Source organism: Pithys albifrons, chromosome 25, assembly GCF_047495875.1.
Source record: "Pithys albifrons albifrons isolate INPA30051 chromosome 25, PitAlb_v1, whole genome shotgun sequence".
NCBI lineage: Eukaryota > Metazoa > Chordata > Aves > Passeriformes > Thamnophilidae > Pithys > Pithys albifrons.
In genome coordinates, this window is record NC_092482.1 from 1,769,431 (window position 1) to 1,787,216 (window position 17,786).

The 17,786-nt window shown below is 59.7% G+C and overlaps 2 protein-coding genes across 8 annotated transcripts in view; one reads left to right on the forward strand and one right to left on the reverse strand.

Annotated features, from left to right (window-relative positions):
• SRCIN1 (SRC kinase signaling inhibitor 1) overlaps positions 1 to 13,634 on the forward strand; it is a 49,286-nt gene extending 35,652 nt beyond the window's left edge. Inside the window, exons 14-21 of one of the 5 annotated variants that reach the window (XM_071577322.1) lie at positions 590 to 902; positions 1,216 to 1,465; positions 1,634 to 1,788; positions 1,906 to 2,058; positions 3,226 to 3,351; positions 4,823 to 6,001; positions 7,878 to 8,015; positions 10,713 to 13,634. In XM_071577322.1, coding sequence (XP_071433423.1) covers positions 590 to 902; positions 1,216 to 1,465; positions 1,634 to 1,788; positions 1,906 to 2,058; positions 3,226 to 3,351; positions 4,823 to 6,001; positions 7,878 to 8,015; positions 10,713 to 11,111 — 2,713 coding nt within the window. In that variant the 3' untranslated portion in view covers positions 11,112 to 13,634. Of the gene's footprint in view, positions 1 to 589; positions 903 to 1,215; positions 1,466 to 1,633; positions 1,789 to 1,905; positions 2,059 to 3,225; positions 3,352 to 4,822; positions 6,002 to 7,877; positions 8,016 to 10,188 lie in introns of all 5 variants that reach the window. The other 4 variants (XM_071577323.1, XM_071577324.1, XM_071577325.1 and 1 more) reach the window with 4 other exon arrangements.
• Positions 13,635 to 14,825: 1,191 nt separating this feature from the next.
• ARHGAP23 (Rho GTPase activating protein 23) overlaps positions 14,826 to 17,786 on the reverse strand; it is a 37,682-nt gene continuing 34,721 nt past the window's right edge. For all 3 annotated transcript variants that reach the window (XM_071577512.1, XM_071577511.1, XM_071577510.1), the window contains exon 24: positions 14,826 to 17,158. In XM_071577512.1, coding sequence (XP_071433613.1) covers positions 16,157 to 17,158 — 1,002 coding nt within the window. In that variant the 3' untranslated portion in view covers positions 14,826 to 16,156. The remainder of the gene's footprint in view (positions 17,159 to 17,786) is intronic.

Below are 17,786 nucleotides of genomic sequence, written 5' to 3' on the forward strand. Positions count from 1 at the left end.
TGTGTATCAGGAAGGAAAGACAACCCTTAGTGTGATCAGAAATCTCTCTCCTGAGGAGCAGAGCATCACTCTGCTGGAGTGAAAAATCATCTCCCAGATCTAATGCTCATGGCAGGCTGGGTCATGCACTGTGGTGGAGCCCACCTGCCTCTTCCCATTAGGAGACCTTTCGGGATGGCTCAGGCTCGGCCATGCACCAGCTCCAGGATTGCCTTGGGCCATCACTAGCCTGGTTTTCCAGGGAAATTATCCTGTGTGATCCTGCAGTGTCTGAACTGCCTGGCTGTCATCCTCATCCCTAATAACTCCTGAATCCAAAGGGCAGTAAGAGCCAGCTCTGATGGAGAGGCAGGATTTGGAGAGATCCAGTTTCCTGCAAGGCTCATGGAAATGGGCAGCCAGGTAGAAGAGCTCATTTGTGTGCTCTGCCCAAACAGGCTGCAGCATCAACCCCAACCCCTTCCCAGCCCCACAGCACCAAATCCTTCAGCCATGTAATGCAGGAGAGCAGTTTTTTTGTGGTGTGGGGAGGGTGCAGTGACTCCCCCCAGCACTGTGCACACCCCAACGCCATCACTGTCCCTGACAGGCAAGTGGACGAGGGCGTGTGGACCTCCCCCAGCAACCTCAGCCAGTCCCCCAAGAAGGTGGCCCCCGAGACAGACTTCAGCAAAGGGCTGGATTTGGAGATGCCCACCAGCCCCCCAGTGAGCCTCCACCACCTGACAGCTGCCACTGAGACCCTGGGCATGCCCAGCTTCGGGCACAGCCCCCCCCAGACCCAGACCCACCCCTCCAAGAGCAATAACCCTTCCCGAGCTCCGGAGATGGTGCCCGCCAAGACACAGACGGGGCCAGAGACCCCCAGCAAGAAAAGCGCAGACAAAGCTGTGTCTGTGGAGGTGAGAGCCTGGGGTGGGGGTTCCTCAGCCTGGGGGGGCTCTTCTAGAAGGTCTGTCTATGTCTCCCAGCTGAAACTGGGACCAGGAGCTCCTCCTTGCTGGGGTGGCTGGAGGGTGGGGAGCCCAGGGAGATGCAGCACTGGGACCACCCCCATTGCATGTGAGGGGGTTGTGCAGCTTGAGGATGGAGCAACACTGGCCCCCCTGCTCCTCCCAGGATTGGCAGCAGGGCTGGGGGTCACATCCTGCCTGCAAGGGCAGGAGGAGCTGCCGTGTGGATGGGGCTGGAGCGGGCTCTGCCTGCCATCCACAGGCTGCGGAGCGGGACTGGGAGGAGAAGCGGGCAGCGCTGACCCAGTACAGTGCCAAGGACATCAACCGGCTCCTGGAGGAGACACAGGCTGAGCTGATGAAGGCCATCCCCGACCTGGAATTTGCTGCCAAGCACAAACAAGCCACGGGCAGCGGCAGCGCCGCCTCCACACCTGAGCACAAACCCTCCAAGCCACAACATGCACCAAAATCGGGGGGCAAAGGAGACCCCAACGGCCGCAGGGGCTCAGGTACAGTGTGGGGTCACCTCTGGATGTGGGGCTGGAGGGGTGTGATGGCTCAGGGGTCCTGGGCTGGTCCATGCTGCCCCAAGGGGAGGTTTGTGCCCAGGGAGAGCCAGGGTTGTATGAGAGGGGCAGGGAAAGGTCTCGTGCCCTCACAGCATCGTTTGTGCCCAGACGAACTGACGGTGCCGCGGTACCGGACCGAGAAACCCTCCAAATCACCACCACCTCCCCCTCCACGCCGGAGCTTCCCCTCATCCCACGGGCTGACCACGACCCGCAGCGGCGAGGTCATCGTCACCAGCAAGAAGGAGCCCGGGTTTATGAAGGTAGGGACCATGGGATGTGGGGTGGCCTCCGGGCTGGGACCCAGCGGGCCACCATCAGCAGGACCAGCCCCGGCTCCAGGTGGCCCCTGCCCCTCACCCCCCTGCTGCCCCTTGCAGAAGGCCGAGTCAGAGGAGCTGGAGACGCAGAAGCCGCAGGTGAAGCTGAGGCGGACGGTGTCGGAGGTGGTCAGGCCAGCGTCCACCCCCCCCATCATCGCCTCTGCCATCAAGGACGACGACGACGAGGATCGGATCATTGCGGAGCTGGAGGTGAGCGCGGGAGGGGCGGCGGGACCCCCAACTCACCCGCGCCACAGGGGATGCCCACCCTGCCCTGTCTGCTCACGATGCTCAGGGAACACCTCAGGTGGGGTCTGGGGTGGTGGGGGGTGACATCCCACATGTGGGCACCACACTGGGCTTCTCCCTCCTCCCGTCTCCCAGTAGGAGTGCAGTGGTGTGGGGAAGGAGCCGTGGCACCCACCCAGAGCCCTCTCTGGGTCCAGGTGCTGCACAGCTGGGCCACTGTCCCTCTGCAGCACTTCCACCCCATCTCAGGCTTTAAGCCAACCTTATTTGGTTTTTAACACTCCACAGCTGCAGCTGGAGGTTCGTTGGGTTTTGTGCACAGAGCACTGCAGAGATCCAACCTGAAATACCCTCCTCAGGCTGTGAACACTCCAGGCTGGCTGTGCCCCACATCCTGCCCCTGTTTACTGCAGTGAAGGTGCCCAAGTGGGTCATGGATGGCTTTTCCTTGGCATGTTTTAACTGAGGAGGCAGCAGAACTGGTGATGGTGCAGGCAGGGGGAGGTTGGTGGTAAAGGTGGGACCAGTAATGGTGGAGGGGATGGGTAATGGTACAGGCAGGGAACAGGTGATGGTACAGACAAGGGACAGGTGATGGTACAGACAGGGGACAGGTGATGGTAAAGGTGGGGCCAGTGATGGTAGAGTGGATGGGTAATGGTACAGGCAAGGGACAGGTGATGGTACAGGCAGGGGACAGGTGATGGTACAGACAAGGGACAGGTGATGGTACAGGCAGGGGACAGGTGATGGTACAGACAAGGGACAGGTGATGGTACAGACAGGGGACAGGTGATGGTACAGACAGGGGACAGGTGATGATACAGACAGGGGACAGGTGATGGTAAAGGTGGAACCAGTGATGGTGCAGGGGACAGTGATGGTACAGGCAAGGGGACTGATGATGCTGCAGACAGAGGGATGGTGACGCTGCAGTCCAGCTGACCAGTGATGCTGCCAACAGCAGAGGGGACGAGGCTGCCTCTGCATCTGATACCAGCCAAAGTTTCTTTCATTTGCTGCCAAGCCCCAGTCATGGTGTGACCACACCAAGCATCCCTGCAGGCACAGGCTGCGTCCTCATTACCCCAAGCCTCCCTCCTCCAACCCCCGTGTTTGACTCCCCAGGTGTTTCAGAGGAGCTCTGCCTCCCCTTTCCTCCCCAAGCTCCGGCACGACCCGCTCGGGGCCGTCCCCCCTGGGCTCGCAGAGCTGTGGCCCAACGGAGCCTCCATTGCAGCCGAAGGATGGAAGGTAACAGCTCGCTCTGAGCGACCACGGGGCTGCACTTTCACCACCTCCTCTCCTGCCTCTTTTTAACTCACTTCTGCTTCTTTCTCTGGTTTAACAAACTAATGGCTTCTCTCCACTCCCTCGCTCACGTCTCTGCGTGGCACAGGCACAGGACCCAGCACTAACCCACCAACAGCCCCTTGGCTCCCCTGAGGGCCAGGTCCGGATGGGAGGAAGGAAGAAGCCACCCCAGCACCACACTGGGCATGGCACAGGGAGGGCTGGCTGCTCTCACACCACACTGGGTGCCCAGGGGGGTGTCACTGGTGGGTGATGCATGGGAGACCCCACTCCATATGCATGATGAGGGCAGAATGGGAAGGGCTGGGATCTGCTTGGGCTCAGCCCCAGCTCCCTCCCAGCCTCCTGCCCTCCATCCTGGGCTCCAGGGTGAAGACAGCAGGAGGAAAGTGCCTGGAGAATGGATGGGTTGGAGCAGGGGATGTCCAGAGTGGGGGAACAAGGGGACCAAGAGCAGGAGAGATGGTTCTGCTGATGCCAGGAGGCACTAATTGAGGGGAGCTCTGCCTCATCCTCAGGCTCAGGGACAGCTGACTCTGGCATCTCTTCTGCCAGGAGGGCACACCTGGCTCTGGTGCCTCAGTCATTGCTCAGCTCGTTGGATCTCCCATGGAATGGGAACAGGGAAGGTGAGGGAGGAAGAAGAGCATTTTCCAGGTGACTTCTTGTGATTTAGGGTTGTAAAGGCTGGGTGCCCCTTGGCAGCTCTTTTGTGATGGCTCATCCCGTGCTGAAGCTCTGCCAGGAGCTTTTGCACCAGTGCTAGGCCAGTTCACACCAGCATGGAGAATTTCAAGCAGTTGGATTTCCAAAGGCATTTGGGAGGTGCAGCAGCACCGACTCAATTTTTCCTAGAAACTCCAGGCAATTCATTGCCAAAATCTCCCAGGCCCAGGTTGCTTTGAGCACAATAAAACCAATCCCTGTCTGTGCTGTGGGTCCTGATGGGCCATCAGGACTGGGCAGGAGGGAGCTGAGCATCCCATTCCAATCCCTGTCTGTGCTGTGGATCCTGATGGGCCATGAGGGCTGGGCAGGAGGGAGCTGAGCATCCCATTCCAATCCCTGTCTGTGCTGTGGGTCCTGGTGGGAAATCAGGACTGGTCAGGAGGGAACTGAGCATCCCATTTCAATCCCTGTCTGTGCTGTGGGTCCTGGTGGGCCATCAGGGCTGGACAGGAGGGAGCTGAGCATCCCATTTCAGTCCCTGTCTGTGCTGTGGATCCTGATGGGCCATGAGGGCTGGGCAGGAGGGAGCTGAGCATCCCCACCTTGCCCAAACACCTCCCTGCAGCGATGCCCGGAGGCACCGGTGCCAAGGGACCCCAATAGGGTGTGGGGCCATGTAGTGCCCCCCCAGCAGCTCCTGCTCTCCCCTCTGGCTCCTAATCTGTCTGAATTCTCTACCTAGGAGCCGCTGGCCCTGGCAGCCCCGGGGAGCCGGGCTTTCTCCCTCCCACAGATTGTGCTCACCGAGTGGGTGTCGGAGCCGCCGTCCCCCGAAGCCGAGCCGGAGGTGTGGGTGGAAACGGGCAGCGGAGGAGCAGGAGGGGAGTTTGCAGCCAAGGGGGCAAGGAAAGGCCATGTGGCTCCTGGTAGCCCCAAAAAGTCTCCATTGGTACATGGGCACCCTCCAGCCACAGCCCTGCAGCCACCCAGCAGCACATCTCGGGGTTGTGCCCACGCAGCAGGAGAGATTTGGGGGCTCCCTGTAACAGCCAGCAAGGTCCTGACTTTCCCAAGGGATAAAAGGAGCCACCCCACAGAGGGACAAGGAGGGGACATGGCTCTGAACGCTGCCAGCAGGAGAGAAGGCAGCAGCAAGATTTGTCACCAAGGTCCTGTGGCTGCACAGCCTCCTCAGCCCCAGCGAAAAGCTGCGGGTGCTGGAGCTGGAGAGGCCACACTTCCCTCCACCAGTGCTGGCATCACCCCTCAACTTCCCAGGGATGGGGAACCCCAAGGAGGAGTCAGGCAGAGTGTGCAGGAGGAATCACTCCCTCCTGGAGACTCTGCAGGGGCTTCCAAACCAGCCCCAGCCTGCCCAGTGCCAAATCCTGAAGCTTTCCTGGGCAGGGATCCAGCCCCACAGGGAAAGGGACAGTCCCAGGCTGAGCACCCCCTGGAGCAGGTCACTGTGTGCTCCAGGCCAAGCCACGGCACAGCAGCTCCGGGGTGGGATGGAGGGGCTGCCACAGGGGACTCTGGAATGGGCGGGAAGGTGGTGGAGGGACTCTGCCAAGGGCTGCTGTCCCCTCGCTGCCCCACGGCTCCGTGCAGCAAGGAGATCTATGAAGACACATACCAGAGACTGGACAGCCTGGAAGAAACGATCCGTGAGCTGGAAATGACCATCAGTGAGATCAGCAGCCACCCCTCGGTGGAGTCTGTGTTCCCCAAAGACCTGCTTGGACTAGCGGGATCCAAGGACACCAGGAAGGGTCTGGGGGACCTCAAACACAGCAGCTGTGATGATGGGACTGTGCTGGACCTCAGTCAGGCCAAAGATGATGTTCCCAAGAGCCCATCCCCAAGCAAGACCAAGCCACCGCTGCTCCCCAAGCCGCAGCTGCCCCCCGGCATTCCGCAGGTTTATTTTCTATTATCCCTCTTGCCGTGCTCTGCCCTGGACTCACTCTGATGTCTCTTCCTCCACCTCTACCTGCTCCCTCTCTGTGACTCTACCTCCAGGCACAGCCAAGGTGGAAAACCAACCTCTTTTTTCTCCCTGGCACTTGAAGGGGATTTGGGAATTGCAGGCAAGCAGGAGTGAGCTGAGGCAGGAGCCAGCAGCGGGAAGGGAGACGGTGCCAGGCAGTGCTGCCTGGTCCCATCCTGGATTAGGTCCTGGATAAGGTGGTGTCCTCTGCCCTGGCAGGTTTGGGGGCTGAGCACGGTGCTGGTGATGAGCGTGGGGTGCATGATGAGCATCCTGTGGGATCCGTGATGAGCATCCCATGGGGTCCATGATGAGCATCCCACGGGGCTGACGAGGGCTGGGTGCTCTGGCTGACGAAGCACCCACCGTCCTTCGTTTCACCATTTTGCATAAACACTTTCCTAATGAACTGCAGTTGGAGCCTGGCAGATGTTTCTCCTAATTAAATCACAGCGCGGGCTCCCTGAAGCCATCCAAATTACTTTCTGCTGGAATCCAGCTGAATAGCTGGGAAAAGAGGAGGGGGGGAATGCCCCAAGCTGCTCAGACATCAACCTGCTCCTTTATTAACAATCAGCACTGGGGAATAAATCTCCTTTCCCATTTGGAGCCATTATCCCAGCCCTGGTTCCCAGCAGTGCCAGGCCCTGTTGGGGTGCTCTGACTGGGAGAATGGGCTGGCAAGTGGGTGTAGCTGCAGTTTTTCCTGTTGTTGGCTCCTGATGTGCTGCCAGAGCCTGGGAAACTAGAAGTGGAGCTGCAGGATGGATTTGTGGCTGTGTCTGGCACGTGTGTGGGTGCACACAAAGCAAAGCTCGGGGTTAGGCTGGAGAGGCTGCTCTGAGTCTGTCCTAAAGAGGGAGAGGGCAGGTGGTGTGTCACCTTCCAAAAATGCTGCATTGGTTAGGAAAGCTCCCAGTGCCTGCTGTGTTGGGACTGCTGGAGCACTGGGGATGGATGGTGTGATGCAGGCACATGTGGGATGGTTGCAGTGTCCTGTGGAGAGACAGGAATTGGACTTCAGTGATCCTTGTGGGTCCCTTCCAGCTCAGGATATTCCATGTTTCTGTCATTCCCTTGTGCTGTGGGTACAGGAATCCCCTTGTCCCATCCATGGGATCACTGCGGATCACAGAGGGCAGACAAGGCAGAGCTCTGTCCCTACACAGATTTAGCAGCCTGGCCTCCCTGTGGTGATCTGTTGGCTCTCTCCATTGACTCAAGGCAGGTGGGAGGACACGGTGATGGCAGGGAGAGGATCTGGGGTGCCCCAGGCACGGGGGCACACGTAGTGTGTGGCACTGCCAGGCACCACTCTGGGGAGGTGTGTCCAGGTACCACTTCCCTCACTGCTGCTCTTGCAAGACTTTGTGTCTCCACCTGTGCACAGCCAGTTAATAAACACCTCTGTATTCCCACTGCCGCCGTTCCCACCTGGAATCTGCTTCTGCCTGCCGTGGCCTCTTTCCCTCTCTCTTGGCCGTGCACCTCTGCCCTGGCAGGGTGTGCTCCTCCTGCCCTCGGTCTCCCGGTGTTTGCCGTGTCTGCCCTTAACTCCCTCTTTGGTGGCTCCTGGTAAGTCCTGGCTGGTTTGGGAGCTCACCCATGAGAGCTCCTTTGGCACATGGAGCCACTGATCTCGTCCTTGCCTGGCTTTGCCACCCTGGGCACTCCAGGCAGGGACACCACAGCGGTGCCACAGGGGCTCGGCACAGCTCCAGGCATCCAGTGCCAACCTGCCCACGGTGCCTGTGGGGGCTTCACCTGCCGGTTTTAACCCCTTTTCCCGAATTCCCTGTCCCGGCAGAGCGGCAGCGTGTCCATCCCGGCCATGAAGGTGGTGAATCCGGCGTCGCGGCTGAAGCAGAGCCAGCAGGGCAGCCCCGACAAGAGCAAGCACATAAAGCAGCGCATGGAGTACATGCGGATCCAGGGCCAGCAGCAGGTAGTCCATCCCTAACAGCGTCCCAGCTGGCAGCAGGGAGAGCCACAGGCTGCCCACGGCCCTGGCATCGCCCTCACTGCCCAGGTCTGGGTGAGGGGCATGGCAGACCCCTGATGGTGATGGGTTTGGACACTGGGCTCTCTCGGTGCCACCTTGGCCAAGCCTGGTGGGGCTGGGGGCACAGGGGTGTGGCTTTGGGTTGTAGGAGGGGCTCTTGCCATGGTCTGTGCCTGCAGTGGCTGTTGGGGACAGGGACACAACTGCGTGCTGAGAGTGACAAACTTTCCCAGCACAATGTGAGGATGAAGCTGGAGTTGTTTGTCCCTCAGCCCTGTGTGTCACCACACCCTGACAAAAGGGCTGAGCCCCAGCGTTGGTCCCCTCACCCCAGGGGACCCTGAAAGCTCCTTGGCCATGGTGATGAGTGTGGCAGAGCCGTGTGCTTGGCACGGGGGCTCCAAGGGGATTCACTTGCCAGGGTTGGGGCTGTCCAACCCATCCTGAGAGGTTTTGGGGACCAGGACCCCCCGTGCACTGCAATGCCACGTTCACAGAAGCAGCTCATTTGGGGAGGGGGTGTCACGGGCAGGGTGATGGTACTGGGGCACCCAGCAGTGTGGGAAGAGGGTGAGTGGGCCACAGCAGCTGGAAGAGAAGCATTTTGGGATGGGATGGAGTGTCCTCCCCACCCAGCATCCAGCACCTACCCCTCTCCCATCCCTGGGGGCAGCTCCTGCTGCGGGCAGTGGGGCTCACCCTGCTCTGTCCTGGCTGACACCCCAGGGCTGGCCATGGATTCCCAGCTTGCTCAGGCCACGGGCAAGAGGACCACGGCCAGTTTGGTGCCCTCCCTCCCTCCCTCCTCACCTCTTCTCCCCACCTTCCAACACCCCCTTTCCCCTCGGTGGGCAGCAGCACCACGAGTGGGCTCGCCCCCTCCTCTCTCCCCCCACTCACCGTTCTGTGTCTCAATCCCCTTCCAGGGGCTTGGCATCAAAAAAAAAGGTGCAATAAACCCGATTCTGCTCATTCTCTTGGATCCATAAACCCTGTTGAATAAAACAAAGGTTTTTCTCAGCTGCTTGGAGCAGGACTGGGGAAGATTTCATGCAATTTGGACAAATATTGCATGAGCAAAATGGGCACCTCTCTGCCCCCAGGTCCTGGTTCTGGCACGTGGGTTTCCACACCCTGCAGAATCAGGGAGAGCCAGAGGGTTCCTTCTGCCCCCTGTCCAGGGCTGGACTGTGGAGAAACACTGGCCAAAAGGGCTGTACTGGGATTTCCAAGGGGCTGGGAAGCATCTCCTGACCCCAGACACCCCAGGGAGGCCACCAAGTCCCCTTCCCTGGGGGCCAGACACCAGCACAGTCCTGGGTGTTCAGTGTCACCGTGGTCCTCCTTGTCCCAGCCTTGGGGCACTATTGGCCACCTGGCACCTGGCATCTCCCAGTGACCACACTGAGGTGGCCAGAGCAGGAATTTTCCTTATTACTTTTGTCCTCACTACCCTCCTTGTGCAGGATTTGGCCACTCCACCCCACCCTGCAGCTCACCCCCTCCACTGGGGGCAAGGAGGGGGCTGGAGGATCCCTCTCCCTGTTCCCTGAGGGTTTATGAACATCATTCCCTCCCAGAGCCCTGGCCCAGCTTTTGGCTGTTCAGGTTGGCTCCTGTCCATGCCAGTGGTGCCCTCCTGGCACAGTGTCACAGTGGGATGGGGTGGGCACCGTCACCCCCCGGAGGCGCCGGGGCTGCCGAGGCTCTGCCAGGTGCTGTGCCCGGTCTAACACTGCCCTTCTTGTCCCCCCCTGCCTCTCCCCCTCTCCCCTCTGCCTGCCTGTGTGTGTGTGTGTGCCCGTCTGTCCACGTGGCCGTCCGTCCGTCCGTCTCTGCTCTCGGGGTCGTCCCCTCCCTGTCCAGTAACGCGTGGGACCAGCTCATCTCGTGCTGTTTGTGGTGGCCCTTTTCCAGCTGCTTGACCTCAGGCCTGACTCAATGCTGCTTCTGAACAGACTCCCTTTGGTTCTTGGTTGTTTTGGGTTTTTTCTGTCTCTTTTTTTTCTTCTTGTTTCCTTTCTTTGTCTTCTTCTTTTAAGACTGTTTTTTTTTTTTGACTTTCCTCCCCTTTCTCCTCCTCCTCCTCCTCCTTGAATCTTGCTTTTCTTTCTAGGCCACTAGACCATCTAAAGAGGCCAGTGAGACTTCCCCCACAGTCTCAGAAAAACCTGCATCTGGCAGAACATCCATCCCCGTATTGACTTCCTTTGGGGCAAGGAACTCCTCCATCTCATTCTGAGCATCCTTGCCAGCTCCACCCAACTGCTCCCAGGGCCGGGCTTCTCTCTTCCTTGGGCTCCTCTTCCTCCCTGGGACTTGTCTTCTTGAGGCACCTGGAGGGATCGTCACCTGTCCCTCTTTTTCTGTTTTATCAATGTCTTGCTCCAATGTGGCCGACCTCGTGTCTCGCCTCCGCTCCGCCTCGGCCCGACCTGTGTTTGCTCCGCTCCGCCACGGCCCGACTCCTGTCTCCCATCTCGCTCCGCAATGGCCAACCAGCCACTTTCTGTTTCTCTCTCTCTCCTCTCTCTCTTTTTCTTTCCTTTCTCCCTTTTCCTTTCCTTTGGATCGCTGTTGGTTTGGTTTTTCTCCCTCCCCCCCCGCCCTCCCGCCCCGCCGTTTTTCTGTTTATTTAAGAGCTCTCAGAGCTTCACTCCACCAGTTTCACCAGCTTCGAGCAAGGAGGAGCTTCAGGCTGGCACCGCGCGGGCAGCGCCCGGCCCACCGCGCAAAGGGGGCAAACAGCGGCCGCCGAAGACGCCCCTGGCACCGCCCGGCCCGACCGTGTGCCCCCCGGGAGTGCCATCCCGGCGGGAGGAGAGGACCCCCGGCGCTCCGGCTGGCACTCGGCGCTGGGTGACCGGTGACGGTGACACCGCGGCCGCGCCGCGTCCTTCGCTGGCCGAGGGCTCGGTGACATCCCGGGGGGGTGTCACTGCTGCCACCACCTTGGGGTCCCCCCGGGAGCTGGGGGGGAGGCAGGTGGGGCAGGGGGGTGCCCGGGCGTGCCAGAAAGGCCGGAGGGTGAGGGTGTGAAATGGGGAGGGGGCAGATGGGGCTGCCCAACCCCGCAGGGTGGAACGAAGCACTTTAACTGGTCACTGGGGTGGGCACAAGGGGTGCTGGGGGACCCCAGGGCACGGGGATGCCCTGCCAGACCCCTGTCCCCTTCCCGAGGGGACAAGCAGGTGGGACAAGTCCCCAGAGCCCCCTGCTCTGGGTGGGGGTCCCACACTGGGGGGGCAGCCCTGGCCTCACCAAGCCTGGGGGACCTGAGGGGTCCCTGGGGGGCGTGGCCAGGTGATGCCTGTCACAGCTGAGCCAGGTGTGCCCAGGTGTGCACCAGGTGTGCCCAGATGTGCACCAGGTGTGCTCTAGATGTACCCAGGTGTGCCCCAGCTGTGCTCCAGGTGGGCTCAGCTATGCCCTAGGTGTGTTCCTGGTGTGCCCAGGTGTGCCCCAGGTGTGTTCCTGGTGTGCCCAGCTGTGCCGCAGCTGTGCCCAGGTGTGCTCCAAGTGTGTCCAAGTGGGCTCAGCTATGCCCCAGGTGTGCTCCTGGTGTGCCCAGCTGTGCCCTGGGTGTGCCCAGGTGTGCCCCAGGTGTGTTCCTGGTGTGCCCAGCTGTGCCCCGGGTGTGTCCAGGTGTGCCCCGGGTGTGCCCAGGTGTGCCCAGCTGTGCCCAGCTGTGCCCTGGGTGTGTTCCTGGTGTGCCCAGCTGTGCCCCGGGTGTGCCCAGGTGTGCCCAGGTGTGCCCCAGGTGTGTTCCTGGTGTGCCCCAGCTGTGCCCAGGTGTGCTCCAAGTGTGTCCAAGTGGGCTCAGCTATGCTCCAGGTGTGTTCCTGGTGTGCCCAGCTGTGCCCCGGGTGTGCCCAGCTGTGCCCAGGTGTGCTCCAAGTGTGTCCAAGTGGGCTCAGCTATGCCCCAGGTGTGTTCCTGGTGTGCCCAGCTGTGCCCAGGTGTGCCCAGGTGTGTGTGTGTGTGTGCTCTATGTGTGCCCAGTGCACCACGAGATGGAATCACTCCTTTCGTTGGCTAATTCGTCCTTGGGTTGGTTATTTTTTTTTTTACTTTTGATTCTTTTTCTTCTTTTCCCCCTCCCCTCTTTTTTTTGTATCTCGATCATTTTTGTACAGAAGAACGAGCCTTTTTTGAATAACAAAGAGAAAACAAAAAAACCAAAAAAGACAAAAAAAAAGGAAAAAAAAATCATGATGCAATTTCTTTGGATTGCAAAAAGCAACTCTTTACATTTAAGTGAAGTGTCTTAACATTTTATATTGTTTTAAAAAATATATTTACATATTATATATATATAATATACGTAATATAAATATATATATAAATATTTAAAGAGAAAAGAGAAGAAATAAATCACGTCTGGTATATTAGGGGGTGGATTTTATCCCTGGTTAGACTAGAGCTCCTTGTGGTTTTGACAGGGCTGGTTCTGAGCGGCTTCTTCGCCCTCGTGCTGAGTTCCCATCCTCCTTCCAGCACTTTCCTTGTCCCATCCCTGTCCCCATCCCTCAGATCCCCACGGCTGGGTGGCCCTGGGGACACTGACCCCCGTGGGTGCCACCCCGGGGTGGGACACCCCCCCTGTCCCAGCAGCAATAGCAGTCACTTGATGCTTTTAATTTCCTTTTGAATTCTTTTTCTTGGTACCAAAGTGAATCATTGTAGCAAAGCCGCAGCTTCTTAGGCCAGGATGGGGTGGGGGGATCGCCCCCCTCTCCCTCTGCCCTGTCCCCCCCTTTGCAGCCCCCCAACCCACACCCATCCTGCTGCTTCGTGGGGATGGATGTGCCACTTTCCAGGCGCACAAAGAACCCCCCCCTTCACCTCGTTGTTGGAGAGGGGGTGAGGGGACAAGTGCCACCCCCAGGGACACCCAGAAAGGTGTCGGGGTGGGGGGGCTGTACTTGGTACAACCCCCAAACCCCCCAGCACCCAGGGGTGTCCAGGACACCCAAAAAGGTGTCAGGGGGACTGTATTTGGTACAACCCCCATCCCAGCAGCACTCAGGGGTGTCCAGGACACCCAAAAAGGTGTCAGGGGGACTGTAGTTGGTACAACCCCCAGGACACCTAAAGAGGTGTCAGGGGGGCTGTACTTGGTACAACCCCCACCCCAGCAGTACCCAGGGGTGTCCAGGACATGTCAGGGGGGCTGTACTTGGTACAACCCCCACCCCAGCAGCACCCAGGGGTGTCCAGGACACCCAAAAAGGTGTCAGGGAGACTGTAGTTGGTACAACCCCCAGGACACCTAAAGAGGTATCGGGGGGCTGTACTTGGTACAACTCCCATTTCAGCAGCACCCAGGGGTGTCCAGGACACTCAAAATGTGTCAGGGGGGCTGTACTTGGTACAACCCCCACCCCAGCAGCACCCAGGGGTGTCCAGGACACCCAAAAAGGTGTCAGGGGGGCTGTACTTGGTACAACCCCCACCCCAGCAGCACCCAGGGGTGTCCAGGACACCCACCCCACTGGGATCAAGCTGTCACACAGTTGGGGTGTCCCCACTTTGTCCCAGGACCCCCTCCCAGCATCGTGTCACGCTGGGTGATCCCCCTGCAGAGCACTGGGGTGCACAGTGCTGGGTGTTGGGGTGCACTGCCCTAAATAAGGGGGTGCCCGGTGCTGGGTGAGGGGGTTCAGGGCACTGCCCTGCACCCAGATGCCCCCCCAGCCCCCCAATCCCTGCCCCCCCCCACCCATCAGGCTGGTTTCCCCTTGAGCGTGTGCGTCCGTCCTTTCATGGCATCATGCAAAAAAAAAAACAACCCCTCCCTTGAGCACCGAGCTTGGTGCCTTCGCTGAAACAAGAGGACAAAAACAAACAAACAAACAAACAAAGCAACGTGATCCTGGTTCAAACCAGGAAAGAAATAAAAAAAAAAAAAAGGCAAAAAAACAGGAAAATGTTGCAAAAAAATAGCAAAAATCCAAGCGCTGCCTGCATGTGTCGGAGGCGCCCGCTGCATGCACACCCTGCTTTGCTGTCTGGATGTTGTTTAAAAAAGGCTACGACTCTGAAAAGGGAAAAAAAAAAAATAAGAAAAAGAAGAAAAAAAAATACGAAGTTCCTGATTCTCTTTAGAGGCTGTTTTGGGGTTTCTACAACGTCGTGTGTCTCTTCGCATGAATTTTCTCGTGAACTGTTTTAAAAGAAAAACAAAAAAAAAAAGAATTGAAAAATAAAAAAAAAAGAAAAAAAAAGAAAAAAAGGCCTTGCACAGGGTGGAGGTGGGGGGTGAGGGGGGATGTGCCTCTCCCCGTGCCCCCCGTGCCCCCCGTGTCGCTGTGGATGCCATGGGTAGTTCTGTGCACAACGTGACCATTGTAATTGCAAATCCCATGACAAAGGGTTGCTTTTTATTTTCCTTTTCCCTTTATTACTTTTCTTTTCTATCAGAGTGTCTGGCTTTAATAAAATTACTTTTTTTTTTTCTTTCTCTCTCTGGATTTTTTTCCCCCCCCTTTCTCCAGGTTGGGAATTTTGTCTCATTGTGGGTTGATGGGACACCCCCCAGCTCTGAGACCACCCTGGTCACCCCATCCCCTGGGACTGTCAGTGGGTTTGGGGGTCCATTTCCTTCCCTCAGCCTCATAGAAAAGTGGGATAAACCCTTCCATGGATAAACCCTTCCATGGATAAACCTTCCCTGGATGCTGCAGCACAGAAAATGGGGGTCCCCACACTGACCCCCCACCACGGGAAGCAATAACAGCAATAACCACCTCCTTGAATAACCAGTTTATTTCCAATATATAGACCAGGACTGGAGGAGGGGAGCAAAGCAGTGGGATTTTGGGGGTTTTTTTTGCAGTTTTGCATATCCTGGCACCAAGGCCGACTGGGACAACACGCCGGGAAGGGGCAGGGCCATGCAGGAGGGTTTAAAAAGTCACCACTGGTCCAGCACGTCCCCAGGTCGGGGCTGGCCTTTCAGCTGAGCAAAACTTCTTAAAAAATCCTTATAAATCCTTTGGAATATGTTACACGGGCAGAGATGATATTTACAGGGGGTAAGGGGGGGAGTAAAATAGAAGAAACAAAAAGAAAAAACAACTTTACATCAAATATTTGCATAACGTATGAGAACGACACGGAGGGACAGCGGCAGGACACGAGGCCACTGAGCTGGTGGCACCTGTGTGCCCTCACAGCTGGGCTGGGGATCCCTGCAGCCCCCCTGGATCCCCTTCCTAAAGTGCTTCTGGCCTGGGGGTAGGAAGGGGGGCAGGGTGGGAAGGTGCTGTGCCACACCCCGGGTCCCTCGGTGCCATTCACGGCTCGAGGGGGAAAGGATGGCAGTGTCCCCTCCCACCGCAGTGTCCCTCAGTGCCAGCCCCTCCCACCCGCTCCAGTGCAGCCCCCCAGCCCGTGGGGACCCCGTCAGTTGTGCCAAAGGCCCCCTGGCTCAGCTGTACCCCAACACAGAGCACCCAGGACAGAGGGACAGCACTGAGGTCCCCAAGATCCTCGGGGTCCCCAGAGCAGGGATCTGTAGCACTGAGGTCACCGGGGTCCCCAGAGAAGGGAAGGACTTTGTCACCAAGGTCCCCAGCACAGGGGCCTCTGACACAGGTCCTCAGGGTCCCTAAAGCCAGGCTTTTGTCACCAAGGTCCCCAGAGGAGGGAAGGTCTCTGATACAAAGATCCCCATGGTCCCCAGCACAAGGGTCTCTGGCACCAAAGTCCTCCCGGTCCCCAACACAGGGAAGTCCTTGGAAAAGCAGCCACAGAGCCCAGGGAAGTGCCTGCACTTCGTGCTGCTGTGGCCAGGACAGCAGGGCCACCACTGCCAGGGGTGGGGACAGTCCCCGTGAGCCCCCACACCCCTCCTGGCACTGCCCGGGGGCTGGGGGGCACTGGGACTACAGCGGGACCATGGGATGGGACTCCACAGGTCCCTGCTGGTCCCCAAAGCACAGGGGACAAGGTGGTTTTGTCCCACCCCTGCACGGGGCCACCAAGACCCATTAAATAACAGCAGCTTGTCCAGAGCACAATTAAATACAACGACAAGGGCAAATCCTTAAATTAAACACTGGCTGGAGGGGCTGGGAGGGTCAGAGACACTGGGGGAAGCGCAGGGGGGCCGGGGGGCCAGGGCTGCCCGGCGGGCTCTTGGTGCCCGTCCCCTCATTGGCAGTGCCAGGCTGTGCCGGGGTGGGGACCTGGGGCCGGGCTTTGGTGGACTCCAGGCTGCTGAGCCCCGAGTCCTTGTCATGGCAGGGGCCCGGGGATCCCTCCAGCCCCCGCGGCTCCTTCCACTCGTTGAAGTTGAGGTCTTTGAGGCCGCCGGGCACCACCACCGTGTGCCGGCGCCAGCTGCTCTTCTTGCGCCGGGTCTCGGGGGAGTGGGCTCGGCGCAGCCGCACCCCCACCACCCCCATGTCGTCGACCGAGGCTCGCAGGTGCTGCCGGAGCTGCTCCCGCAGCGAGGACCGCCCGGGGGGCACCCAGACCTGCTCGTCCCCGCCGGGCACCGCGGGCTCCCCGGCTGGCCGCGGCCGTGCCAGCTTCCTGCGCGCCAGCGTGTCGCACTGGATCAGACGGTGCGAGTTGAAGGACGGGCGGCCCAGGGGTCCCTTGTCCTCATCACCGGTGCCCCCGACCTGCCCCGGCCGGGCTCTGGTGCCTTCCCGGCTCTCCGTGTCCGTCTCCATGTGGCTGAGCTCGCTGCGCTCATCATCCGCCTCCTCCCCGCGGCTCCCGGCCACCGAGTGCACCTCGGAGCACAGGCTGCGGTCCATGGTGGACAGCGTGGAGTAGCCGGACACGATGGAGCGGGCGTCGGGCGCCGGCTCGGCCCTGCTGGAGCTCTCCCGCTCCGTCCCGGCCAGGCTGGGCTCGGTGCTGGTGCCACGGGGGGCTTTGCCAGGTCCCAGCGGGGTCCCCTCACGCTCCTTCTCCCGGCCCGGGGTGTCCCTGCGCTCCGCGTCATCGTCGGTGCTGCTCCCAACGCCTTCGGCCTCTCTCCTCTTCTTCCTCTTGCGGGCGGCGGCCGAGACGAAGGGGATGGCGAGGAGCTCGCGGTGCGGCGGCGCCTTGCGCGACGGCCACGTGCCCTGGGAGTGCGGGGACACCGGGTTAGGGGTGGCGGGACAGGGACAGGGACAGGGACAGGGACGGGGACAGGGACAGGGACAGGGACAGGGACAGGGACAGGGACAGGGACAGGGACAGGGACAGGGACGGGGACAGGGACAGGGACGGGGACGGGGACGGGGATGGGGACGGGGATGGGACAGGACGGGGACAGGGATGGGGATGGGGATGGGGATGGGGACAGGGTCAGGGACAGGGACGGGAACGGGAACAGGGACAGGGGCAGGGCCAGGGACGGGGATGGGACAGGATGGAGACAAGGATGTGGATGGGGACAGGGTCAGGGACAGGGACGGGAACAGGGACAGGGGCAGGGACATGGACAGGAACGGGAACAGGGACAGGGGCAGGGCCAGGGATGGAGACAGGGACGGGGACAGAGATAGGGACAGGGACAGGGACAGGGATGGGGATGGGGACAGGGACAGGGACAGGGACAGGGACAAGGATGGGGACAGGGACAGGGATAGGGGCAGGGACAGGGACGAGGACAGAGATAGGGACAGGGACAGGGATGGGGACATGGACAGGGATGGGGACAGGGACAGGGGCAGGTACAGGCACAGGGACAAGGACAGGGACGGGCTC